Raw genomic sequence first — 27,981 nt, 5'->3', positions numbered from 1 at the left:
TGGGTTCTATGAGATATATCATTCATTACAATTCCTCACCCTTCTGAGTAAGCAACCTGGCTCATTAACATTTCTGTCACTTTCATCCCTCCCTCCCTCTCCCTCCCTCCTCCCCGAACTGTGGTTCTAGGCACAGGCTGTGGCCTGCTGAGCAGGGCTGTGGATTCCTGGCTTCACCAAACTGAACTCAGCGCTCCCTAGCCTGTGCCGCCGTTTGGCAGCTTGTTAGTTCCTTTCCAGTCTTTAACCTTTACTCAGGGGTTGCTTGTTTTCGGGGAAGCTCCAGGACAAAGTGGTAATGACTTAAAAAACTCCTCAGGGAGATACCCTTGGAGACCATTCCTATGGCACAGACTTTGAAAACCTCTCAGAGCACTGGAACCCCAACACCTGTAACCCCAAGTGTCTCGTTTCCTTTTCCTTGGGGGACGAGTAACAGTTTGCAGTGACTAGGCCTAAACCAGTGGATTCTGGGGCAACTTGTGTGAGCAAATGGAGGAGGGCTGACTGCATAAAGCTAACAATATGGCATACTAGAAAGAGCCCTGGATTTTTGGCTTTCAGTTGAGTATGAGATGGTAATTATAATCACCACCCTGCCCACTGACCCCACTGTCACAAGCCAAGATGACATTGTGAAAATACCCTACCAAATGCCAAGTGTGACAGAAATGTAGAACACCATATGTATCCAGTTTGCTCCTCTGCTGCTGTGAAAGAACACTGACGGTGAGGAGCCGGAGGGGGTCGAAACTGTATTCAGATTATACTGGATGAGAACCCAGGGCAGGAGCTGAAGCACAGGCCATGGAGGACCACTGCTTTCTGGCTTGCTCCCAGGGTTCATTCAGCCTGCTTCCTTACACGACCTATACAATCCTTCTCTGTGCTCACCATCTGCCCCTTCTCCCACTGAAGACGCTCGGGGACAAGAACTGTACTGTTTACCAACAGACTGTTGCACGTGAGAGAATGCCTAGAGTCTGGCAGCTGCTCAACATGACTGACTTACTGCACAAAGGGTAGCACAACGGTAAGGATCCCGTGGGATGAGGCAATGGGCTCTCACCATTAATCCACAGAGCCCACTACCTACTGGGCTCCCAGGCCCCTTTGCTGTCAATGCATTTAATATGCCTGTCCCTGGGCTCTAAATCTTATCACAAGGAGGAAGTCCACCAGATACATTCTGGAGAATTTCAGAATATGGAATGGAGTGCAGTGGAGAATTCCAGAATGTCCCCCTCAAAGACAAACTGAAGTATACTTTCCATGAGAAAATACCTTTAAACTTCATGGAAGAAACTTTAAAAAAATGCTATCCTTGCTGAGTATAGTGGTGCTTGCCTTTAATTTCAGCAATCAGGAGGTAGAGGGAGGGAGGTATCTGTGAGCTGAGGCTAGCCTGGTCTATATAATGAGTTCCAAGACAGTCAGAGATACCTAGCGAGACCTTGCCTTGGAGAAAAATAAACTTTAAATAGCTATCTGCATAACTCTTGAGGACCTAGGACCCTTCTGATAACCTGATGGAATGCCTGCTCTTTTGGTGAGAGGCCTGGATCATCCTCAGTTGTGTCTACCCCTTTTTCTTCCAGAGCAGGCTATCGTCTGAGGGTTCCAGTTACTCTCAGCTTTTGTTTTCCAACCACTGTGACCTCCCTCAAGCAATGTAGGCATGGAGTTCCACAAAGGGGGCGCATCGTGGATGCACTGCCCGGGTGACTGGTGGGACCAGAGAAGAGTGTATGAATGGATCTCAACGGCAGGTTAGCATTTTGGTCACAGCACACTGCTATTAGAATTACTGGATAAAAGAAAGGGTCAACTACCTCCCTAGTTGGTTAACATCTGAATCTAGGAAACTCTCAAATATTTGATTCATTAAAAAGGCAATCTAGAGGGCTTACACTTTTACATTATGTATTTGTTTAGCTTGTGCGTGCGTGTGTGTGTGTGTGTGTACCTGCAGGCACACGCCGCAATGTATCTGTGTTCGAAGGACAGCTTGGAGGAGCTGGTTCTCTCCTTCCACCGTGTGGGGCCCAGGAATAACTTAGGTTGTCAGGTTGGTGGCAAATGCCTTTTCTGCTGAGCAGTCTCATTGGCCCAGGGCTTGTTTGTTATTGTAGATTTAAATTTTTATTTTTAGGTATATAATTTAATTTTTAAAGATTTATTTACTTAACGTGTTTGAGCTTTTTGCCTGCCTGTATGTATGTGTATCACTTGTGTGCCTGGTCCTGGACGAGGCCCAGAAGAGGGCACTGGGTCCCTGGAACTGGAGTTAAAGATAGTTGTGGGCTGCCAGGTGGGTTCTGGAAACTGAGCCTGGGTCACTGAAAGAGCAGGCAGTGCTCTTACCTGCTGAGCCTAGTGCCTAGGCCTTGTTATCTAACTGTGGTTACTCCCCTGCTCCTGCCCAATCCATGTTACCAGAGTGAGCCATTGCTTTTGCACAGAATGCTGCAAAGTTCCTTGGAACTCTGAGACCCAAGGCTCACCATTCCATCAGAACCACTCCTTGCTTCTCCACCCCTCTCTGCTCCCTGGCAACCCCTACTCACGCTTTATTATTTCATACCACCCTCAAGTCATGCTTGCTTCTATGAACATCTTTAACCCCCTGTCTGCCAGGAAACCCCCAAATCCTATATGCTACCCCACAGTGGAAACTGTGGAAGCCCTGCTGTCTCTACACCATCCCATATCAGGTTGTCTTGGTATCTGCCACAGAGCCTCAGCACTGATTCCATAAATCCTTCTCCTTTGGCCAATGCTCAGCCACCCTCTCCCCTCTTGCCAACCATTGGGACACTCACCTCCATCTGTGTTTCTTCATTTATATCTCCATCTTTGGGAGAAGGCACAGCAGGACCTCTCTGCTCCAAGCTCCTCCAAAGAACTCTACAGAGCAGCTTGCCTGAGATAAGTGTTAGCTGGTCTCCAAGGTAACAGACTGCACCATGATAGCTTGGGGCAGGGAAGGCAAAGAGCTTGCTCACTCCAGGGATAAAGGGGCTCCTTGACTCTTGCAAGCCCCTCTGTCAGGTTGAGCTGTGTTTCTTTTCCTGATAAAGGCAGGATGTGACCTGTTTTTTCTATTTTTTCAACCTCTGGGTTGGCCCAGTCTATGGTTCAGGCCAGAGGAGCCCTGCTGCCTGCTGCCTTCTTGTGGCAGGAATGGAGGAAAAATACAAGGGAAGCCCAAGAGCTTTGCTCTTCAGTTCCCCCAGAGAACTGGGAACCAGCCCTATGTGATCTGGGAGCCTCTACCAGCACCAGGCCAAGCCCCACTTGGAGTCAGCAGGTCAGTGTGTCCGCAGCCAGGTGCTACAGAGGTTATTCACTCCAGCAGGTCCCAACCCAGGGACTCAGGAGGACCGGCTTGTGTGGTCCATCTCATTTAGGAGAGGAGCCCAGGACTGTGCTGCAGGGGGATCCTTTAATAATGGCCTCAAGTAACTGTGATGTAACTACCACTTGGCACAGTTTCAGACTTCTCTGAAACCTTGTACAGAGACTGCAGAAATGAGGGGGCTCCACCTAGGGTCCACCAGCTAGCAAGTGGCTAAACTCTTCTGATCCCAGTCACCCCTAAGTTGGTCTTCATTTCCGGAACCTTTTGCTTCAGAAGCTGGAACTCCCCTGAGTTGGGGATTTGTCTTTGAGGTGCTTATTCAGGCCAGATCAAAAACAACCAAACTTCCCAAACAGAAAATGTTAATTGTCAGAATCTGTGGGTTGCAAATGTCCTGCTTCGGGGCATGTAGCACTCTGCCAACACCAACAAGGTAGACAAGAGGCAGGTCATAAAGAATCCAGGGAATGACAGTGTCATGAGCAGAGGGTTGTGATGTGAACAGAGGTCAGAGGGCACATGTGCCCACCTTGAGGGGAATCCCAGCTTCCTGGAAGGCTACAGGCACAGAATTTCAAGTTTATGGCCAGCTTGTACTCAACGAGACTGTATACAAGGATTGGTTGGGTGGGGGTGGAGAATCCTGGGTGGAAGCTGGTTAGCTTTTCAGCATTATGTTTGGAAACATAAGGGTCCCATACAGGCAATCTACTCCCCAAATCCCTTGCTTCTGAGATACACAGGGTTTTGCGGTGTTTTTTTATTTTCTTTTTCCTTTTTAACATTTCAAGGAAAAAGCCCAACACTGAGGACTCCTGCTGCTGTTTTATTTCACACAGCACACACTGGATACACTTGGGCTACGGACAAAGCCAGGAAGGTTTATAGAGACCAAGGGAGTGGGGGAGGAGAAAGCTTCGATGTGCAGCCACTCCAGCCCCAGCCTCCCAAGTGTTGGGACTGCAGGCACATGCCAGCACACCCAGCACGTAGCTCGTTAGAGTGCGGCTCTTGTCCAGAATCAAAGTACAACAGGGACGACTGTTTTTCTTTCCTTTTTGTTTTTTGAGGCAGGTTTTCCCTGTAGCCCTGGCTGTCTGAGAACTCAAGAGCACTGAGACGCAAGGCATGTAGCACTGCTGGGCAGGTGTATCTGTTTTCCTCCCGTTAGTTCTTTGGAGCTGGTCAGGGTCCATTCATCCATCTCTGATCATTCTTTTAAAGGCTCTTACCTTGTGACATCCCACTCTGGTCTATGGCGGGGTATGTTTTTGAGATTAACTTGTATTTTCCTTTACTTCAAACTGGACAAGTGCTTTTTGTGAGGTTGGGAAGCAGCATGAAGTTAATCGCTTTTTCAAATTGTTGACTAAACTAGAGACAAAGGAGGGGAGGTAGGAATGTGTTTACAGTCAAGAGGGGAGTGTATTGCACTCCTTTTAATTAAGAGACAGAAACTAACTCAAAATAGCTTAAGGTGTGTGTGTGTAATGTGTGGGCGCTGGTGTGTGTGTGTGTGTGTGTGTGTGTGTGTTATGTGTGGGCGCTGGTGTGTGTGTGTGTGTGTGTAATGTGTGGGCGCTGGTGTGTGTGTGTGTGTGTGTTATGTGTGGGCACTGGTGTGTGTGTGTGTTATGTGTGGGCGCTGGTGTGTGTTTGTGTGTGTGTGTGTTATGTGTGGGCGCTGGTGTGTGTGTGTGTGTAATGTGTGGGCGCTGGTGTGTGTGTGTGTGTGTGTGTAATGTGTGGGCGCTGGTGTGTGTGTGTGTGTGTTATGTGTGGGCGCTGGTGTGTGTTTGTGTGTGTGTGTGTGTTATGTGTGGGCGCTGGTGTGTGTGTGTGTGTGTGTGTAATGTGTGGGCGCTGGTGTGTGTGTGTGTGTGTGTGGGCGCTGGTGTGTGTGTGTGTGTAATGTGTGGGCGCTGGTGTGTGTGTGTGTGTGTGTGTGTGGGCGCTGGTGTGTGTGTGTGTGTGTAATGTGTGGGCGCTGGTGTGTGTGTGTGTGTAATGTGTGGGCGCTGGTGTGTGTGTGTGTGTGTGCGCGCTGGTGTGTGTTTGTGTGTTTGTGTTTGTGTGTGTGTGTGTGTTATGTGTGGGCGCTGGTGTGTGTGTGTGTGTGTGTGTGTGTGTGTGTGTGTGTGTGTGTGTGGGCGCTGATGGGAGTCAGGTAGAGGCTTTGGCCGAATGGTCTCCATGTCTCAGCTTTCTTCTGTGATAGCTCAAATCTCAAGCCAAGCCTCCTCAGGTTTGGCAGGAAAATCTAGACACAGTGGCACCAATTTCTGCCCCCACAACGTAGCAACTGATAGAGCTTTCTTCCTAGGAGCTCCAACTAAGTCCTAAGCTTGGCTCCCTGGTCACATGCCACCGTGTTCCCTGAACCAATTGTGTGACTGACTGTGGCTGCCAACTCCAGCAGTCCTCCTATCTATCCCCCTCAGCACCAGGGTTTACAGGCATGCACACGAGCAACACACTTGGTTTGTTTGGTGGGTACGGAGGTCTGAACTCAGGTTCCTGTGGTAGCACATCAAGCCAATTAACCAGAGCCAACCCTTCTCCCCTTGGTCTTTGCCTTTTACTATGATAGTGAGGTTGAAATGGGTCTGAGGGAAGCCACCAGGCCGAGGATGTTCTCTAGAAGACAGACACCAAGAAACCAGGCTATGAAAATTAGAAGGGGTAGAGGCCTGCTCCGTGCTTGGTAGCAACACCTTGGTGAGATGGTTAAGACCTAAGAGGAGATGGGATGGGTCACTGGTGCACCATGGGAGTTCCTAGCTCACCAGTTTTTCACATCCCAAGTGTGGGGTGGGCACAGTATGCCATTGCAGCACCCAGCATGAGACTATTGAAGTCCTATCAGTGTGACAACAGATAGTCCTGAGGTCTAAGGATGCCTGCAGGATTTGGGTATCTTAGTAACTAATAGATATTTTCCTACCTCCAAGGAAGAAGAATGTGGCTGGGTTTTAAGCACCCTTGGAGGAAAATGGGGAGCAATCTGTTTGGAGCTATCTCCCTGGGGGGTTCAAATTCTAAAAAAGTACTAGAAACCAATGGGTGGTTGTCTTAGTTTCACCAACTAAAGATGCCAATCCCGTTGTAGCATCCCTGAATGTGACTGCAAAGACAAGCCTTGACAAGAAAGAAACTGAGATTAAAGACAATGTCAGCATATTTTCCATTTTTTCTTTGAACAAAAAAGATAATATTCAGCAGGTGCTCTCAGTAAGGAGCAGCTTTTAAACAGGGTATGTTTGTGATTCTCTGCATTCTGCATCTAGAAAGAAACCATGGACTTATCTTCTAATGCCAGAGCCAAGGAAATCATGCAACTGGGATGAGCTATTTTTGTTTCCTTTAGACTAGCCAAACTGGCAACATGAGGCAGCTGGAGTGCTACACCTGAAGTCAAGGGACCTGGGTTTGGAACTGGAACTTATACCAACTACTACCTAGAGAGCCTGGGCAGTTGTCAGCCGGTGAAGCCAGCTTCTCCTCCTCCTTACTACCCAGGAGAATGTAAAGATAAGCTCGGACTACATGATGGACTACATGAGTTACTCTTCCTTCCTTCCCTAAACATGCTGAACACCATCTCTGTTCATCAACAGCACCCTGCAAAATAAGAATGGTCTTAATGGACTGGTAGACTGTAAAATATTGGTATCTGGTAAGTTTTTTGTAATCTGAGTTTACGGCAGCATCCCTTATAAAAGCAAAAATTAAAACAAACTGCCTCAAAACCCTCTCCCCCAAACCCTCAAAGGAGAAATAACCTACATAGATAAATGATTTGTGTACATAGATATTATTTATAACGTAGAATAGCACCTAAAAGGTCTTGGCATGTGTGTGTATACACAGAATATCACCTCTTGTTGTTAAACTAATCAATTATAAAATGCCTGCTGGAATATCCAAGAAATAACGCTGTTCTACTTTACAATAGGAATGTATCTGTAAGAAAGAAAGTTCCCTTACTTTAGCTGAGGGGCTGTGGGGGATGGGTGGCAGCTTTTCATCTAGGGTGTGCCTGCTGGTAGGCTGCCCCGTGATGCAGGCAGCAGGACTGCATTTGATGGGTTACTAAGAACAATTTATAGAGGAGACGTGAAGGTGAAAGGGGCACATGTCTGGAGGGGTGCGGCAGAGTAGGAGAAAGGAGGAGTGGATAGGATCAAGATAAAGTGTATATATGTCAGAAATTGTCAAAGAAAAACTATTTAAAACTAAACATTTTTAAAGAAAAAGAAAAGAATACCTAATAAGCTATTAGTTTCTTGGAAAGGTGGGTTATGAGTGGGCACTTATCATGTTCAATACTCCTGGGCTTTAAAAGAAAGCATTTTTATTTATGTTAATGTGTGTGCCTGTGAATATGCATGTGTGTGTGGTGCCCATGGAAGCAAGGGGAGGGCACTGGATCTCTTCCAGCTAAAGGTACAGGTGATTGTGAGCTGCCCGATATGGGTGTTGAGAACCGAAGGGTCCCCTATAAAAGCAGTCAGTGCTCTTAATCACTGACACACACACACACACACACACACACACACACACACACACACACACACACACACTGTTGTTAAAAAGAAAATCCTTTTATGTCAGCATAGGTTTGTGAGAACTGCCCTCGTAATAGCACTTGGGACAAGAGGTAGTTGATGGCCCAAGCAGTGGTGTTACAGTGGCAAGCATACGGTGGCATTCCAACTAGTAAGTCCATCTCGCTAGACGCTGACCACACCAGCATGTCAAGTGTGTAGGAGTGAGCCAGTTACATCTTTGTTAGATGTGCAGAGGAACTTTTACCCCAGGAAAATATGGATAGCCAAACAGAACTTTGGTTCTTTAACTGTACTTGAATGAAAAACAAGGAGATATAAGAAAGAGCTGCTTTAATGGACAAACAATCTGTCTTAAACAATTAATACGAAATGTTTAAGCAATATGAAAAGTGCCAGAGAAAAGGGCACAGTATTTACTTTACTGGAAAACTGTTCTAATCATTACATTGAAATCTTAATAACAACTATACTGTTACTTTTCTGTTGCTGTGATAAAACACAACGACTAAAGCAACTTATAGAAGAAAAGGTTTATTTGGCTTACGGTTCCAGAGGACTAAGTCAACTGTGGCGGGGAAGTATGGCGGCAGCGGCAGTGGCAGCAGCAGTGGTGGCAGCAGCAGGCATGGTGGCTGGAGCAAAAGCTGAGGTCTCACATCTTGAACTGCAAGGCTGGAGCAGAGGACTGGAAACAGCACGAGGCTTTGACATCTCAAAGCCCACCCCCAGTGACATGCTTTCTCCTCAACGAGGCACCTCTTTTTAAACCTCCCCAAACAGCCACCAACTGGGATCAAGAATCCAAACATCTGAGACTATGGGGCACAGTGTCATTCCAGCTGTAACAGTTCTTGACTAAAGGTGAGCAAAGAGTAGACATGGAAGGGGGGAGCTCCCTCACACAGAATGCTAACACAAAGTCCACCAAGAGGCAAGGTCTCTGTAAGTGACAGTGCTACAATACTGTTTTGTTTTGCGACAGGCTAGCCTTGAACTCCCTATGAAGTTGAAGGTTACCTTAAGCCTTTGCTTCTACCTCCTGAATGCTAGAATTACAGGCGAGTCCCACTATACCTGGTTTACTCAGTGCTGGGGACTGAACACAGGGCTCGGTGCACACTCTACCAGGTTACTTCTTTAACAAGAGAGCTACACCCTAGAAATAAGCATTTAAAATCAAAATTTATTAAAAGTAATAGAAGCCTTTTTAGTTTCTTTAGTAGACAATTTATTTTGATAAACTTGCTCAATAACAAAAATACAAGTGAAGAAAATTATGTTCACTTTATACAGTTGTATTAACAATTTGTTTTGAAACTATTAATTGAAAAAATGTTATAACCAATTAGAAAACAATTCTTAATAAAGTTTTGGATAATATACAGTCCTTGACCACAACCTAAAGTCTCTCAAGGCCACACAACTAAAATTCTGTGTAGACGATTCCACCTACACAGACCGCCTTTCTCCTTCATATATTTTTATCCTTCAAAACTTTTCTAAAAGACAGCTTACTGTTTTGACTTGTGAATGAAAATTTAATCCTTAAAAAAAAGATCAAAGTGGGTTGATAAAACAGTTACTATGACCAGAGTAACTGGTGACTAGTAGTCTTTTAATAAAGACAAAATAAATGCAACATGTTCTTCTCATGAAGCCCATGATGCAAAATAACAGCTAAGAACAGATCCAAAGTTAATTTCCAACACTTTTTCAGGACCTTTCCTCTAAACCAACAGATTGCCTGTCACCAGGACTATCTATTTCACTGAAGAGATTAAACAGTGAACTCATACAACAACACACGGAGAAATCAAAGCTGTAGGCAAAACCCAAGAATGTGTTTTGGTCATCTAGAACATTACAAAAGAAAAAGAAGGCATCCTTCAAAAACAAAACAGATGGAACAGAAAATAGGTTTGTGAGAGATGGGAGAGTCAGAAACATTCCACCCACACACCAACAACACAGAACATGGATTACCTTGGAAAGAATTGTGAGAGATGGGAAAGTCAGAAACATCCCACCCACACACTAACAACACAGAACGTGGATTACCTTGAAAGAATTGTACTAATGGTTGCTTTTAATGAACTGAAGGTTTTTATCTTTACAGATGTGTAGGCTTGTTCGATAGGAGCTTCCCAAAAACTCAAACTAGTTCAGTCTTGTGCAAATAAAACCTAAAAATAGTTTTCAGCAGATTTTACAGTGATATTCTTAGGCATGAGAGAATGTACACTCTAAGAACAATGTAACAGACAAAATCTGACAAATGATTGCACCATAAAAGTGTTTTATATATACATTTTACAAGATATGATTCCTGCTATAAATTAATACTGTGCTATGTAGTGATCATAGTGACCCTTTAAAAGCAGCTGCTGGCAGCTGTTTGTCCTTCCACTTACAGGACTTAGATTATATGGATGAGTTCACTTCAATAACGTTTGGTCTGAGAGAGTTTACAAAGACTGGACTTCACACACTATTTGATGGGTGGTTTTAATCCTGGGTCAGAGCGCTGAGTGGCTAGAGGGGCTTCCCCCCATCAGCTCTTCATGCACTGGGCTTCTAAGACAATGATGAAATTAAAGACAATTTAATGGTTTGGGTAATAGATACAAATAAAACCTAAAATTTTGTAATCTTACACAATACCACTGTAAATGAGAGAAGTAAACAGTGGGGAAATTCATAGCAGCTGAGAATCTTTCTCTCCCCATGCTCATGATCCAGTTAAAAATATTTTGAGAAACTATATACAATAAAATCCATCTTTTTAAAGAGAAAAGCTCTTGGTCATGTCAGTTAATTTGAAGTATACTTTGCTAATACTTTTTATCAGTGGTATAGTGCCAACTACCAAACCTTTCCTTCAGAGTGACCCATCTGACTGACGACTAATCAAAGCCCAATCCTGAATGTCCATAGGACATGTATAGTGGTGGCCTTAGAACTGCCTGGATGGAACAGGTGGTGGAAAGTGTCCTTCCTCCGATTGACTGCAGGGTTCTCACACTTCTAGAAGGGTCCACTCCTCCAAGGTTCCGGTATGAGCCCAAACACTGGCTTTTCATTCACAATTTAATACTGAGACAGGTGAATAGCAAACACACTGGTGAGGACTGACTCAAGTCTTCCACTCTAGGTTGGCTCTCAATAACCATCCCGTGAGGGATAATCGAGCTGCTTAGGAATCATTCGTGTGTATGAAGCTCGGGCTATGTGGGACTTGTACTCTGTCCACCAACAGGGACACTTGGATTGCCATTCACTATAGAGAGGACAAATTCAGGCTCCACTGCCATCAAACATCCTTGTGACCAGATTCAAACAAGTGTTCACCAGGAAGAATCTCGGTGTTGACGCAGGCATGGGAATGTGGGGAGGAAAGGGCTCTGTTTTAAAAGTACTTGTGAGTTCAGAATTGGCTGCATTGCTGTTTCTAGAAAAAACCCTTAAGGCTGTGGGTTTAATGCAGCCTTCAAACAAATGCAAGAATGTTAGCTTTTTAGCAAACACAGGTATAATGCATATAGAGGAAATATTGTATTGCTCAAGAATTTGGTGAAGATCTACTAATAATACAGATAAAATGCAATTTTTATGGGAGAGCAGAATTAGTGTTGTCAATAGCCAAAACAGCCAGATGTTTGCCAGTGACCTTAATGTGAAGCTGTATGCTTGAACATATACAATGCACTGTTAATGTAGCAGACTGAACCAGTGGTAAGAATGAATGTCTGTACAATACATGATAGTTGATACTCATTTCAACAGTGTCAGATTCCCCAAACTATAAGGTTTGACATGACCTTACCTTTACTATCATATACAAATAAATTAAACCTAGAAAGAATCTTTAGCTTAACTTAAAATTGCACCTAGAAAGGTATGGAGTTATTTGTACCTATTACAGAAACCTGTCAAAATCAAGGGCTGCTACAAAGAATGAGGTAAACTGAAGACTCTCTCCACTATGCAGCCTTCAGATAAATGGCTTTTTTCTATTGAGTTCTAGGTTGCACACCACAGTGTTTTGCTAGCAAGCATTCAGAGTTCTCGTCCAGGAACTGTTTGCATGTGTGCATATACAAATGTACACACACATACACACACACACATATACACACTGTATACTGCATCAGCAAAATATATATATTATATATATATTTATATAAATATAAGGAAGATTTCCCCCACCCACCCCAAACTTGTTTCTTAGTGTTTTCTTTTTTCTTTTGTACACAGAGATTAGGGAGTTTTAGAATTTTTACATACAGTTTAGCAAACAAGTTTTGATCTATTGGCTTCTTGGTGCAGTAATGCCACGGCAATCCACTGTGGTGCCAAAGGCTCCTAACATGACAAGGAAATTGAGAACACTAATGTCTTAGGAGGTGAGGCCAGCCCCACACGAACCTCCCGCACCCTTCTGGTCCATCATGATTCATAAATACTACACTTTCCCCCCTCTCAAATGAATCATTAGACATTAAAAACAGATCAACAGTCACCAGGGGCCACATGCTTCAGTAAAGCACTCTCCGTCACTAGGTCACTATCACAGTGCAGACTGCCTGCCTGAATACGTTCAGGAGATTTAGTCACTATTGTATTTGGTTATGGAAAAGGCTCTCGTTCTTTTGTTAAAATCCAAAGTGCATAGTGAGAACAAATCAAAGCAATTTTTCCTTTTCGGCATCAGGTTCATCTAAGCATCTTCCTATGAGAGGACTGCCCAGATGCCTTCTCTTTGTCCTCCCAACCTCTAAAAATAAAAAATAAAATAAAAAAATAAAAAGTTAAGCTGTTTAGACATTCGTCAGCCTGGTAAACAGACTTTGCCAGCAAACAGAAGTCCTACTATTGTGAAGAAAATCGATAAGACAAAAAGTACATATGATGACCCAACTACTGTGTTGTTGGGTAACTTATAAGGTTGACCTCCGACTTCATTGATGTAAAATCCTATTGGAAATATTAGGGCAGCCATACAGAAAAGGATCACTGTAAAACAAACCAAAACACAACATTAGTAACATGCTTTGGCGAGGAAAAAGAACAATAAGAACTTGGTACAAGACAATTTCTATAAGGGTCTGTGGATGGATTACAAGGCCAAGCCTGTGGGAGCACCACTGACCCTTGTCAGAAGACCTACATATACCATTTCACATAGCATCCCCAAACCAGCAAACCAAACCCAGGAAAGCTGGGCTACATTTCTTACACAAGTTTTTAGAGGACCTTGGATTACGAGCATTAAGGTGTGTGTGAGTGTCTGAAGCATTTACTAATTAAGGTGTGTGTGAGTGTCTGAAGCATTTACTAATTAAGGTGTGTGTGAGTGTCTGAAGCATTTACTAATTAAGGGCAGAGCTAGGGACGGAGTTCTAGCCCTTGTGTGTCTGCCTGTCTTAAACATTTAGTAATTAAAGGCAGAATGAAGGGTTAAGTTCTAGCTGTCTGTCATAATTAAGAGCAGAGTTAGGGGCGAAGTCCTGGCTCTAGTATTTATTAGCTGACCTGTTTGGTTAAAATAGGAGAAATTTTAGAATGTACTAAAGTCATAAGTAAACCGTGTCAAGGCCCTAGCAAAGTGTTGGCTGACAGAAGTGCTAAGTAGACACTGTAGCTGTTACATCACAGCTGTCAGCCAGTCCTTTTCACAGCACTAGAGGGAACCTAGGAAAAGGTGCATGCAATGAGTACCACTTTCTTTAATTTTCAACCAGCTGGCGAAAGATGGTCACACCTCTAGGATGGCTGGCAAACTCTCAGAGTGGTTATCTCTCATGGACAGTGTTCCAGAACAGTAACATATCTATCAGGTTTCTGAACATACACAGATAACAAAGTGAGGGAGGGGGATAAACAACCTTTGGGTCTTAGAAACACAATGAAATATATTTTTCGATAAAATATGTCTAGAAATACCAGAAACACCAGTGTCTGGGCAGAAGTAGTGTCTGTCTAGACTTTTATCAAATCCTGTGTTCCCCATACTACCAAAGAAATGCTTTTCCCAGTAAACATAAATTATCCACAGTAGCTTAGCTTTTCTGAGAAAGTGTTTTTAATTCTTGCAGGCAGTAGGCCCCTTGCATTTTTTTAGGCTAGAAGGCTCTCGTGAACACAGGTGAACTAGTTGTTGGGAGTGAAGATCTGAAACTTTTTCCAAGATAAACCTATCTCCGAGAATGTCAAGGGAGCCCTGGACAAATGTAACGTTGACGGTAGCTTTAAACTTTGCTGGGTAGGCCGATCAATCAGAAGAACTTAATGAACTTTTTCCTGGATGAAGTTCCAATAATACATTGAACGGTACCATCTGCTTGAGTAATTATCCCTTGAGAAGCAAATCAGCATTCCTGTGTGCTCTGCAGCGCTGCAGGAGACAGTCTATACTGTATGCTTCAGTTTAGACAAGCGACTGTACCAAACAATATCATACAAGCAAACCTAGATTCTCTGTGAATCTAGTGAAAAATGTAGGCATTAGACTTCATTCAGGTTTTGTTTTTTTGTTGACTAGTCACCAATAAAGACTTTTAAATGTGCTGTGAACATCTACTCAGTGTGCTGAGTGAAATAAAACAGGTCTAATAGTCATGGGGCTGACTGGAGTGCATGTGAGCTCTTGGGAGGCATAGGTAAGAAGATCTCAAATAGCAGGCTAGCCTGAGTTTGCGCACATAGTGAGACCCTGTGTCACTATACATACACATGAAAGATCATCTTTAAAACAATTTTTCCTTCTGATTTTACTAGCTTAGGAAACAGTCAAACAATTCAGAAGTAGGATGTACATATATAATATTAGTTTATGTAGTTAATGATCAAATTTTTTCTACTGAAAAAAAATTTGTCCTTTATAACTGGCAAAAAATATTTATTTAGCAACTACGGTTACAGTTAGTATTTTGAAGAGCATTTTTCAAACTCCTTAGGAAAAGCTCAATTAAATTTGAGAAAGCAATGACTTCCTATTTGATTTTAATTTTAAGGCCTAGGGAACCTGGTTCCCTATACTTTCTGGGGTCCAGATCTATGTAGATAGAGTTTTTCTTTTAAGTTATTAAATCAGCTATTGCAGGTGGAAGATCAAGCTCTGGTCCCAAGTAAGCTTGTAACAACAGCTTCTGGTTTCTGGAAGTGACAACAGGAGCAGAAGTAGATGAGGAGGTAAATCAAGAGTGGAGAGGGGCTGGAGAGAGGGCTCCATAGGTAAGGTACAGCTATGCAGGCTAGGGGCGTGAGTTCAGGTCCCCAGCACCCACAAAGAAAGGTGGGCACCTGAACAGGACATGAGGTTGGTGGAGACAGATGGATGTCCAGAACTCTGGTCACCAATCTAGTCTAGCCAAATGGTGAGCACCCAGTTCGATGAGAGATCTTATCTCAAAAACCAAGTGGATAGAGTGATAGGGAGGACACCTGACATCAACCTTTGACCTCCACATGAACATGCACTCACACATGGGTGTGTACACACACAGACACAGACAGACACACCAGAACAAAGAATAGGGTTGATTTAAAAGAAAAAGACTAATTTTTGCATCACATGCCCCCACAGGCAAGACCCTTCATGTGGGGGCTCTCCTGATAGAGGGTTACCATTAGAAAGTTACTCTTACATTATTATAAAAACTACTATCCTAACTAATGATAGAATCATTTACAGCAGGGTTCAGTTACATCTTCAAGGACAGAACCACTAGGGGGAGCTAAATTCCCCCCTGAACTGCTCCCCAGCCAACAAGCAGAGTAAATGTCAACTTAAATAAATTTACTCCAAGCCATTTTAAGTTATAAAGGTACAGAATAGAGACATTTTTATAAAACTATGTATTTTTTAGAATATGTGTTTCATTATATATAACAATACTCTATAGAAACTTCCAAAAATCGTACGGGCCTCTGGCAAAGAGGTTCTGAGGGCTGGTGACAGCAATGAATCAGACTTCATGTGATTACCCATCCATAACTCTGAATCACTCTCATAGGCACATGCAATTTCAAAAACAAAGGAGAGATACATTGCATTTTGGAGTCAACTATATATACTTAAGACTTTTATGTTAAAGGGGAAGGAAAAACAAAGGTAAGCCCTGGTTCTTCCTCTTTCCTGGCCCTGTGGGTATTGGGTATTGTCTGCTTGCTTGCCTCAGGTAAGTTTGTTTCTTTAGGTTTTGGTATTACTGATATTATGTTACTCACTAATGACTGAATCTTCCTGGAAAAGTGACTGTGTCTGTGAGTAGACAATAAAGAATTAGAGTCTCTTTATTTAAATTCCTCATCAACATGTTTTCAGTTAGTGGCCTCGTTTCTATAACTGCTTCTGGCCCTTACTCTCTGGAAAGAGTTGTTTCAGGTCTCTGACAAGAAAACTATCATCAGTTTGTTTCTTATTGCTTAATAAGGGTGAGGAGGAGTTGCTTGACTCAAAGGCAGCTTCATCTAAATTCTTATAAGGGAGATGTGTAGATAAAACTAAAAGTCAGAAACGAAGTTCTATAGAAAGCTGCAGAGATAGGACTTCTGAAGGTGCCATTCTGCCCTGTAGCCTGTAAGGACTGACTGTGTGTTTTATTTAGATTGTTCTCTGGAGGTTAGAGACAGCCTAAGGCCGTCACCAGGCGGTGCTCTAACTCAGCTACATGTCTAGCTGACATAAACTGATTTTTAAAATGTTAACCGGGACTCTTCAGGTTACCCTTTACTCCAGTTATAGCAGTTATAAATAAAAACATCAAGCTGAAGGGAGCTGTTTTAATCTTTAGAAGCATATGCAGCTTGAGATGAGTCTAAGCCACTGTACTGGAAACCTCAGTGTTCTGCAGATCTTCATCCCATGCCTGTAGACCAATGGTCACAGCTGCTGTACGCCAGACAGCTCTCTGTGGGTAGATGGTTAGCAGCACTCTGGACCTCTGCCCACTAGATGCCAGCAACCTCCCCTAGTTGGGATTATAAAAAGTATTTGGAAATATTGCCAAATGTGCCCTGTGGTGAAAACAATTACTTCAGAGACAAGGACAGCAGAATTACAGAAGTGTGTGTGTGTGTGTGTGTGTGTGTGTGTGTGTGTGTGTGTTTTCCTTAAACCTGAGATAAGCTTCCAAAGTGTTCAGAAACTAAATCAATTTTGCAAGTTACAAGTTAATATTATATGTAATATATAAATTTATGATACCACAGGGGATAGCTTAGTAGAGTAAGAAACTTTGACAAATAATTACTAAAAAAACTAGTGTTGCTTTTTCAGTGGTCATTCAACCCAGGAGAAATAAAAATTAACAATATTAAAAAGCAAATGATTGCCTTCATCTAAGTCATATGTTTTCCTAGACTTATCTTTACTTTGATAGCTGATACCAGTACTGTCAAGAAATGACAGTCACTCAGACTAGTGGTAGCTTCAAATCACAAACCTGAAACTCTTATGTTACAGAAAGTAAGAAAGCCTCATTAAAGGAGCATTCACACAAACAGTGACATCTGTGGGCATCCTGGTCTCGCAGAGAGAATGCTGGAGAGTTGACGGGGCTGTATGGTCTATCTCATGGCCGTGAGTGGTGCTCCGGGAAGATTTACCGGGTCCTTAGGACTGAGCTTCATCATCTTCAGGAACCGGCACTGTGCTGCCTTCTAGAACAACGTAGTAAGCATGGCTACTTACTTCCAGTGAATGCTATCCATCGAGCATATTTTGTAGCTTCTCTTCGCCAGTGGGAAGCCACCAGCAAGCCACATGTGACAGTCAAGGAAATGATCCCCATGATGATAAAGAACAGGGTGGTGACCCACTCTGGGGGAAGCCGAGGGGGGATGCAGGTCCGGTCTCGTCCATGGATTGTCTGACACTGCCGCACAAGGCCCACAGTAAGTGCTCCTGGGAAGATGCAAAGGTGGGGAATACTTCAGTATGCTTGGCTGCCCGAGAATATGCCCCAGCAAACCCCTTTCATATTTAAACCTTGTTGGTATCTGTGTGGGCAATCCAAGTGTTTAATCAAGGAGTTCTCTCCAGCAGCCTGTTGCTGTTTATAATGTGACAGGGCTTGGGTTAGTGCAGAGAATATAAGCAACACGGACAGGCTCAGGAACCATAAAGACAGTTATGCATATCTTTCTGTCATGATAATCTTCCTACAAGGACTAGAGGCTGTGGCACAGGTTAACTGCACACACTCAGGAGCTGGCCTCCTGAACAGTTTCTGAGTACTTGTGTCAGGCATTGATCTGGTTCCAGGGAACAAAGCAAAGCTGCTGGCAGGGACCCCTGCCTTCCTAAGCCTGCACAGTGGCAGCAAGAACTGGACTTCTCTGCTGCTAGACTCAAGACTCACTGTGTGGTTCTTTATTTTGGCTGAGAAAGTATATTTTAGGAAATTAAACACAAACTTTGAAATATACCTAATGATAATATATAAAATTACATAATACATTAAACACTAAATTGGAAGTTATCAAAACTAAAAGGTTTGACTATTTTTATTACTATACAAGATTTAACACTATCACAGGTTAACAGGAAAACAAGTTATGAAGCAATCTGTAAACATCCTTGACATTAATTTTCAAAAACTTTATTAGTAGTACTATTAATTTGTATGATGGTGGAAAAGAGTTGTGTGTGTGTGTGTGTGTGTGTGTGTGTGTATGTGAGTGTGTGTGTGTGTGTATGTGAGTGTGTGTGCGTGTGAGAGACATGTAGGCCAAAGGACGGCTTTGTGGAGTGAGCTCTCTTCTTCAGTATTGATCTGGGTTCCAGGGATCACAGTCATGTGGTCCAGCCTGTGTGAAGGAGGTTGTAGCTCCATTGTGATAAGTGACTTTACTTCTATGAAGCACCAGGCATCATCTTGATCAAACTTGGAGTGAATTATTGTAGAGAAACCCAGATCAGGAACACAAAAGACTATGTTCTCTTTTCCACACAAAGAGTTAAAATTTACTTCCAAATAAAAGCTGTCCCCTCTACTGAGGGGACTGTGAATAGGGAGCAGCTACCAAAATACCAGAGTAAACCTGAGGAGTCCCTGGAGCAGCTGACTCCTGCCTCTTTCTGGGGAAGGGTCATCTTTCTTGGCTGGCCTTTTATTTTCACTCCTGACAGGCTCCAACCCTGGTTCTTAGCCACGCCCCCTCAGACTCAGCACTTGGTGAGACGGGACCTTCTTGTGCTCAGACAGTAGATCGGGGCTGGCTCTGTCTGCACAGATCAGGGTAGGTGCACTTGGGAAGGAAGTGCTCTGCACAATGGCATCTCTCTACCAATCCAGTTCTGGGAATAAAACTTGAGTGACAACAGGAAAGAGGAGTGTGGCTGGGGAGAGTGTTCTGTTGTTAAAGAGCACATACTGTTCTTGCAGAGCACACACTGTAGGGTGGCTCACAGCTGCCTGTGACTCTGGCTTCAGGGTCTGAAGCCCTCTTCTGCCCTCGGCAGAACAGCACTCCTACAAAGACATACACATACGTGCATACGCACACACACAAATTGAAAAACACTGTTAAAGAAAGTGAGGCAGGTCTTGGGCAGGGGCTCAGTGAGAAAAGTGATTGGTGAGCAAGCATGGGGTTTGGTTCCCTAGCACCCTAGAGTATACTCTGAAACATACTGGCAAGTACATGCTCCTTCTCCATACCATACGCAAAATGACAAACAGAAGAAAACCAAAGCACGCCAAAAGGTTAAGGAGGAAAAGTGGTGAGGAGGCTTCTGTAAACCCGAGCTATGGCCACCCCTCTCTCCAATAATGTCCTATCTGGCCAGAACTCTGAGACGATAAACTGTAGTTTTTCTTTTGAATCAAATCATTAGGTACATATGATGAATCCTCTAAAGTGCAAGCAACACAGGCACAATGTGGAGACTGTCACAGGCAGCATACAGGACAAAGGGAACAAACCTTTGCAGCACTGCCACCCACTCTGTCCCCAGCTGCTGCTTGGAATCTAGAGACTAGGAGTAGGCACCAGGGTTAACGGGACTTCTTGAGCAGTAACTTCCTCTGAATGATAACTCAGGTGGGCAGAACCTTACTATGGTAAAGCGTCCTATTGTAATTCTGGAAATAGAGAAGGCATTCACAGCAGTGCCCGTGAACTCCTAACAGGAAACCACTCCTGATCATTCAGCAAAAGACTTTTAACAAACTACCTTTGTGTAGTTGTGGAGCATAGAAAAGCTGCAAATGTCATGATGAAAGACACTTGCACAAAATGCTCCACTGCGGATCTCTGCTATGGAGGCATCTGTCTTTACAAGTCAACACACAAAAGATGCTTGACTGGCAACTCTCCACACCTACTGAGTCGAGATGTGCACCGAGGATTATTTTGTGCTCCCAAATAATACAATCTTATCCCGGCACATTAGATTGAGAGCTCTCTCCTTCAGAATAGTTCTGAGTACTCCCATGCTCCCTTCTCTAACTCTCTGATTAAGAACAGGATAAAGATGAGGATGCCCACTGTTCCCACTAATTGTCAGGCTTTCTGAGTAACATTTCTCTTTGTTGCCGCTCCTGTTTAGCAAAACCACAGCTAGTAAATATGAACAGAACAAACAATAAAATGAAAATGTTAGCTATAAGCAAACTGGAGAAAACCTGATGGATGTTTAGCTGTAGAGGGGTTCTGTCCTGGATTGATAAAATTCCTTATCACAGCAAAGCAAGACTGAATCCTCAGCACCTCTGAAGGGAGGCAGATGGGCAAAACAAGCAAACGTTTATAATAATGTCGCTCATTCTGCCCTGTAGCTGCTCTGTAAGAAAGGCCAGCTAATTTTAATTGGCAATTAAAGGGTACTGCATAAAAAATATCCAAATATTTCTCTGTGTGCTGAGTTTGTGGTCAGCAGTGTGTGAGCAATGCACGAGGCTCCAGGTTCAACCTCTAACATCCCACTGAAAACTACTGCATGGCTATCAAATGCTTAGTGTTGGAGCAGTGAGATTCCCAAAACAGTACTCGTGTGCTTCCAGTGAAAACAGATTTTCCTCAAATAGAGAACGGTTAGTGTTGACCATGGTTAGTTAATGTTATTCTTTGCCCTCTGGAGTAAGACTGTAATCTGATAACATTAATGATGTAGTCACACACATTCTATAGGCTGAGAGGGTCTGTAGTCAATTGCTTCGAAACTCAGATTTTGTTAATGCCCACACTTTGAGTAGGCCTTTCTTTAAATTGCATCTTTATTTCAATGAATTATCTCTGGCCCATCTTTTACTTCCACTACATTCTTTCACACACTTTGTCTGCATCACACAGCCACACTGCTGATGTTAAAAAGTAGCTCTGAGAATAGTGGTGGTGCTGGGTACTGAACTCAGAGATCCTTTAACTTCAGAAGTGGGGATTACAAAATAACAGAACACACCTGGGCATGGGAGCACACGCCTGTAGTTTTAGCACTTGGGAGGCAGAGGCAGGTGGATCTCTGAGGCCAGCCTATTGTACAAAGCAAGTTCCAGGAGAGCCAGGGCTATCTTGAAAAAACCAAGATCCCAAACTAAAAACCCCACAAACAAACAACAGACTGCCATCTTCTCAGAGAAGAAACTTTGCACTTTACTGGAAAATCCTCAAATGGCCTGTAACAGTGGGTATACAGTAGGAATTAAATCAATTAAAAATAAGCTACAATTAGAACTACACTGAATTCCAGAGGTTCTATTGAAAACTGTATAGTTCAGTGTGGCTTCTTGATAAGCAAAAGCCCAAGCATTCACTAATTGTTGTTTTACACGACAGGTTTTGCCTTTGAAGGGGCCCATGACTGCATTTCCCAAGCAGCCAATCTATCTTTACCCTGCAGTTGTTGCCTAGGTAACCAATCCATCCAAATAAAAGATTCATACACAATAGAAAAAAGGAAACCAAACTAGAGGCTGCAGCCTCCCACAAGCCTCAAGGGATCCCACCTGTATACCCTCCATCAGAAGAGTCAAACATGCCCACTCTGCCGAGTGTGGTTTCCTAACTAGAATTGCCTTCTGAAGCTCATCACCTATAGATCCAGACACTCCGAGGTGGTGCAGCATAGCCAGTCTGAGCACGTCTGCTGCCACAGTGGATGATGATTAGCATGTCATCACTGTGGTAAAGGCACTGCCACAGAAAGTCTGTAACAGGGCTGTGAAGCAGCATGTACGCCCACCAGAGCCTGTCACAGGCAAGTCTTGTGATGTGCCCACCAATCTAGACCCAATCTCTGCAATGCATGTGGATTTCTGGCTTTCTTTTCTACAAGGAAGTGTGTTCTTAGCAAACTGTTTATTGGTGACACACACTGAACAACAAGTGCTTTACCACAAATGTCTTCCTGACTGATAAAGGTTTGGTCTCTGCCCTTTCAATAGCATCGGTGTTTAAACAAGTGACACCACTCCAATTTAACTGAAATGATGGAGACTCTTATCTACAGGAAATGCGGCTGAGGAAACTTAACAGAATACAGGGAAGGTTTGGGCAGAGGAGACTGAGAAGAAGGGGGCTCCAAGGCAGGTGCGGGTGCACAGTGTGCTCTCCTGTTACTGGTGCCTCCAGTCTCCGATGCTTGAACTTTCTTCCCAGCCGTCACTATCCTACTTCCTGTCCGGTGTCTTCCCCACCCATCCTGTCTTGACAGCTCACATGCTGAATGAATGAGTGGAGGCAGGGAAGTTTAACGCTTGCTAACAAAGGTGAGCACGTTCAGATAGTCTGCTGCCCACTTCATTAAAACTGTCCCGGGGTTGGGGATTTAGCTCAGTGGTAGTGCGCTTGCCTAGGAAGCGCAAGGCCCTGGGTTCGGTCTCCAGCTCCGAAAAGAAAAAAAAAAAAAAAAAAAAAAACAAAAAAAAAACAAAAAAAAAAACCTGTCCCTTTGGCCTATTTGGTCAGTTTGCTTTTTACAGTCTTCTGTGTCCAGGGCAAACAGAGTAGCAGATGAAGATGAGCACTAGCTACGGTTCTGGAAGAAATGTCTTGATGGTCCCAGGAACCAGAAGGTGAAGGGTGTCAGAGTACGAAGAGCTGAAGCCTTTTCTTTATGAGAGCACTGTCTGTACAAGGTTGCCTAAGGAAATAGTTCCTCCAGTTCAGCTGCTTAGGCACCCGGAAACCACCGCAGCTATAAACCAAGACCCAAACTACTCCTGCTGGTTTCACAGGCATGAAAAACTGCCAATTAAAGGTTCACCAATCCTGGGAGGACAGTCGATGTGGAGCACATGAGACCATGGGAAACTTGTGGGAGGGCACTTGAAACAGTGACAGTGAAGCCAAAGATGACACAGACACCACAGGAAGTTGGAGAAGAGAGGAACATGGAATGTCTGCTAAGGAAAGCCATGGGAAATGAGCCCAACAGAGAGGCCATGTGGCTGTGACCAGTGTCCAGAGGGCTGGGGCTGCCAAGTCCCTGGGACTCACCACAGCCAAAGCTATGGTTTAATATGTGTCCTACTGCGTTTCAGTCATCTCTAATCTTTTCTATACCCCAGTGGCCCTGTCTGTAACAGGAACGAATGCTTACTCTGTGCCACTTTATCTTGGAAATGTAGGGTTTTCTTTGTGATTGTACATGGGCTCACAGCTAAATGTTTTCTTGAGTAGAAGAAACTTCAAAATTGAACATAAAACTTTTTTCTGTTTTTGTGCATGCATATTTGTGTGTGAGGTTGGGGACAACTCTGTGGAGCTGTACCTGCTGCCATTTTGTGTGACCTGTAGATTAAACTCAGGTTATCAGGCATCTCATTGGCTGAGGTGCTGGGAAGCTGGAGGACAGAATGAACATGATCTCCACTGCACACAAGGAAGTCACAGCATGTCAAGGGGAACGAGGATCTTACTGTGTGTACTTGAGAGATGAGGTGTAATTTCAGGTGTTTTGGAGTCAAGTTGATAAAGGCTGGCTTGGGATGGTTAACCATGATTATCACTTGGTCACACTGAGAACAACCTAGCAGGCTACTAAAGCACACCTCTGGGTCCATGTGAGGGCAGCTGTTGGGACAACTAGATCAAACTGAACATAAAAACTTAATCAATGGTTTAATCTGAAAGACTCTCAAGAGGTGAAAAACTGGGTTGGAGGGAGTGGGTTCCTGGATATGCCTCTGAAGAGCAGAACTGAATACGAGCCTCTTCCTGCTTCCCTTCTCTACCTTGAGTCGTGAGTTGAGCAGCCTTATTCTACCACATGCTCTTCTTGCTATTCTGTGTCAGCACAGGCCAGAGCAATGGGGGAGGCCTACTGTGAATGAAACATCTTAAACTGTCAACCAAAATAAACCTCTCCTAATTTAAAAGTGAAAAAAAAAAAAGGGTACAGACACATGCTATGGCATGAATAAACATTGAAAGCAGGATGCTAAATAAAAGGAAGGAGCCAAAAAAGGCCACATATAATATGATACCACCTATATGACACTTCCACAACGGGCAACTCCAAAGAGGCAGGAAGCAGATCTGTGGTTGCCAGCTGAGAGGGAGGGATTGAGGAGTACTGAGAACTCTCCCTGCCCCCAGCATTTTAAAAAATATTATTTTTATTTCAATGTATGTTTTGTCTGCATGCCACATAACCACATGTGTGCCTGGTGACCATGGAGGCTCCATAAGGCATGGAGCCCCTAGAGCTAGAGTTACAGAAGATTGTGAGCCTCCATATGGGTACTGGGAGTTGAACTCAGGTCTTCAGGAAGAACAGCCAGTGCTCTTATCCACTGAACCATCTCTCCAGGCCCTGAAGTACACATTTTGAAAAGATGATAATTCACCTCACTTCCCAATCTAGTTTGGAGTACTTTTAAATGCAAAACTTCTTCTACAGCTTTTGCATTATTACTATGACTAGGCAAATCCCATCTTTATCTATTATAAAGCCACCAAGAGTTTCATTGTCTTATTTAAAAGAGAAAAGGTGGGGTTGTAGAGATGGCTCAGTTGTAGAGGGCCATAGTTTGGTTCTCAGCACTCACCATCAAGTCCAGCTCAAGAGAACCTGATGCTTCTGGCTTCCCAGGAGCCCCTGTAGCTTGGCTTTGAGTGGCCTGCTTTGAGAGAAGTCAGTTCTTAACAGCGGTGAGGATCCTTGTATCTGTGCTCCTGTACTTTCAAGATTCTCTTTATTTTTGTCTTTCAACTGGTTAGGATGTGCTTAGGTGTGGAACATCTCACATCTGTCCTACTTTATGTTTGTTGAAATTATTCAATATGCAGAATTACTCAATGATTTCCCGGTGCTCTGGCATCTCCTGTCTGTTCTGGAGCTCCCCGCTGTGTGGGTGTGGCATGTGTGGTCTCTGATGCTCTGTTCATTTTCATTCTCTTTGCTTCTGCCCCTCACACTGGAAAATCACAATCAATAGACTTCACTGATTCCTTCTGCTGATTTTCCATTTCAGCCACTGAACTTTTCTACTCCAGGCTTTCTATTTTTAGATCTTTCTCTGTATCAGGTCATTGTTTACTTTTGGGATATACTTAAAATGTTTCATTTAAATCGTTATCTCAGTAGTTCGTAACCTGTTGGCCATGACCCTATACTGCATACCATCTGCATACCATACCTTTATAATATATTCCTAATAGCAGCAAAGTCACACTCATGAAGTAGCAACAATACAATTTTATGGTTGGGGGGGGTCACCAAAACATAAGGAACTGCATTAATGGGTCGCAACATTAGGAAGGTTGAAAACCACGGTCAGTGAGTCAGAGGCTGAGATTGCTCAGGTGCTGCTGACTGCTTCTACTGTTTAGTTGTTATAAGCCGTAATTCCTGGTTTCCTTGAATGTCTTATAGATTTGAGTTAAAAACTGGAAATTTGATCTGAGTTCGAGGCCAGCCTGGTCTACAGAGTGAGTTAAAGAACAGCCAGGGCTACACAGAGAAACCCTACCTGGGGAGTAGTGGGGAGGGCAGGAAGCGGAAAGTGGAGACTGCTTTCAGCCAGGTGGTAATGGTGCGTGACTTTAACCCCAGTACTCAAGCAGGTGGATCTCTGTGAATTCAAGGCCAGCCTGGGAGTTCCAGGCGTTAGGACTACACAGGTTCCAGGAGAGCTCGGGCTACACAGAAAGATCCTGTCTCAAAAACAACAAAAAGCCAACACAGAAGGAGAGGGAAGGTGATTTTACACGGCACACTGTCCACCTTGTATACCAGGATGGGAATCAGCTTCCTCCTTTTTCTGTGATTTATTCTTGTTCTTGTTTGGTTCACAACTCTGCTGGGATAATTACATAAAGTCTCTACCTTCTGTTGTTTGTGGCCTTTGAAGTCTTTCTGACTTCATCTGACAGACATCTCAGCCTGTGCTGAAGGTTCTGTGGACAGAAGGTAATTTACAACTCTGCCTAAACCTTTACTTCTTGCTTGAGCAGAAGTGGAAGGTCAGCTGGAAGTGAGAAATGTGAGGTACCTTCTACACCTCTCTTCTCTGGCACCTGGACAGCATAACCATGGTGTGCCCTTCTAGAGTTCCTCAAAGACCCCTGGGGACATGGTTTTCCTGTTTTCTTCTCACACTTGCCTATCTGTTTCTCTTCTCTATCTCTGTCAGCTTTAGCCACCAGTGTTTTATATAACTTGGATGATGACTGTATTTAACAAATGCCATGTGGTCAAGTAAAGATAAATTGTAAACACGGAGATATCAGTGAGCCACCAGAGAAATCAAAACAGTAGAGGGTCCCTGGAGGGTCTGTAAGTGTGATAGGCCCTAAGCTCTCTCTGCTGATTACCAAGGTATTTTTCACAGCTACAGGGTTGTGAGGCTACTGGCTTTCCAAGCTGACAGGGAGAGAAGGGGGAGGTACTCAACTCTAACTGCCACACAGCTTGCTGTTCTTACTGAGCAAGCTCACTAAGTCCTTTCAGTGTGTTTCAAGACTTTAATGTCCAGAATTCTAAAGCTGACATTTTAATTTTATTCACTGATTTAGCAATTGTTCCTTTGCTTTTACAGAGGAACAGCTTTTTGGAGGCCCTTACTGTATTGTTCTGGAGTTAAACCCAGATGGTCACCTATGCGCTGCCATCAATTTGGGCAAATTATTTAATCTTTTTCGAAGCTTGCTTTTGCAGCAAAGAAACACAACTTACCATTCAGTTTATGTGAGAATTAAAAAAACAAGTAATATCCATAATGCAAATGGAACTATAAATACTGAAAGCTTATTGGGAATTAGATAAACTGTTGTTTGGGTTAACATACATTTCTACACAAACACACACCTGCACCACAAATATGGCAGTAGCAGACGTCCTAATTTAACACAGTAGTTTACTTAGGAAACTAACATTCCAAAGTAAAAAGAGGACATATGATGTTTGCTAGTCATTAAAAAGAACCCGGCTATACTCCTCTGTTGAACCATTCAGGTTGAAGATTACACACGACTCAAGTTCAGACTTGCTGAAATAAAAGCTCCAAGCAGAGCTTTCTAGAAACAAGGCTGGACGCTTGGGGTTGTTGGACAGCATGCTTAAAAACAACACAAACATCAACCTTTAAATCTGATTTCCTTTTTTCTACAGCGTGCTGTTTCCTTTAACTTTGTTTTATATTTTAATTAGTTAACTAATTAATTATATGTATAGCTTGTTTGCCACAGTATATGTGAGGTCAGAATATTGGGAGTTGGTTTTTGTCTGCCATCTTGTGGGATCCTAGGGTCAAACCCAGGTCATCAGGCTGTGTGAAATGCATGGACCCCCGAATCACCTTTCTAACTACCATCTTTAAATTTTTTATAGTATTTTTTTGAGACTGTAATATAATTACATCATTTCCCCCTTTCCTTTCCTTCCTCCAAACCCTCCCATATACTCCTCTGTTTTTTTTCAAATTCATAGCCTTTTTTTCCATTAACTGTTTTATATCTATATATGTGTGTATGTGAATTTATGTATATACACATGTATTTCTTTTTTTTTTTTCTTTTTTCTTTTTTTCGGAGCTGAGGACCGAACCCAGCGCCTTGCGCCTGCTGGGCAAGTGCTCTACCACTGAGCTAAATCCCCAA

The 27,981-nt window shown here is 43.4% G+C and overlaps 2 protein-coding genes and 1 long non-coding RNA gene across 26 annotated transcripts in view; 1 reads left to right on the top strand and 2 right to left on the bottom strand.

Annotated features, from left to right (window-relative positions):
• The window catches only part of Vwa3a (von Willebrand factor A domain containing 3A), a 61,779-nt gene extending 58,819 nt beyond the window's left edge, over positions 1-2,960 (bottom strand). For 11 of the 14 annotated variants that reach the window (XR_010065632.1, XR_005503151.2, XR_005503154.2 and 8 more), the window contains exon 1: positions 2,823-2,960. Coding sequence is in view for 10 of the 14 variants with exons in the window: in XM_006230159.5 (XP_006230221.1) it covers positions 2,823-2,842 (20 nt within the window). In the remaining 4 variants the exon portion in view is untranslated. The remainder of the gene's footprint in view (positions 1-2,822) is intronic. The other 3 variants (NM_001198653.1, NM_001079885.1, XM_063285913.1) reach the window with 2 other exon arrangements.
• On the top strand, positions 177-27,927 carry LOC102555900 (uncharacterized). 11 transcript variants are annotated; one of them, XR_005499421.2, is made up of 4 exons: positions 3,172-3,310; positions 6,729-7,037; positions 8,444-8,793; positions 17,399-27,927. It is a non-coding gene; the product is annotated as an uncharacterized LOC102555900 (long non-coding RNA). The 11 variants fall into 11 exon arrangements; XR_005499422.2 differs by lacking the exon at positions 17,399-27,927 and adding an exon at positions 15,948-17,368; XR_010060798.1 differs by lacking the exons at positions 3,172-3,310; positions 17,399-27,927 and adding an exon at positions 177-1,769 and having other exon boundaries at positions 8,444-9,316.
• Positions 8,246-27,981, bottom strand: part of Mosmo (modulator of smoothened) — a 70,836-nt gene continuing 51,100 nt past the window's right edge. The window contains exons 2-3 of the mRNA NM_001401762.1: positions 17,627-17,839; positions 8,246-12,945 (exon numbers count right to left, since the gene is read on the bottom strand). Coding sequence (NP_001388691.1) covers positions 12,761-12,945; positions 17,627-17,839 — 398 coding nt within the window. The 3' untranslated portion in view covers positions 8,246-12,760. The remainder of the gene's footprint in view (positions 12,946-17,626; positions 17,840-27,981) is intronic.

This window comes from Rattus norvegicus, chromosome 1 (genome assembly GCF_036323735.1).
Source record: "Rattus norvegicus strain BN/NHsdMcwi chromosome 1, GRCr8, whole genome shotgun sequence".
Classification (NCBI taxonomy): Eukaryota; Metazoa; Chordata; class Mammalia; order Rodentia; family Muridae; genus Rattus; species Rattus norvegicus.
This window is presented reverse-complemented; position numbering and strand designations above follow the sequence as displayed.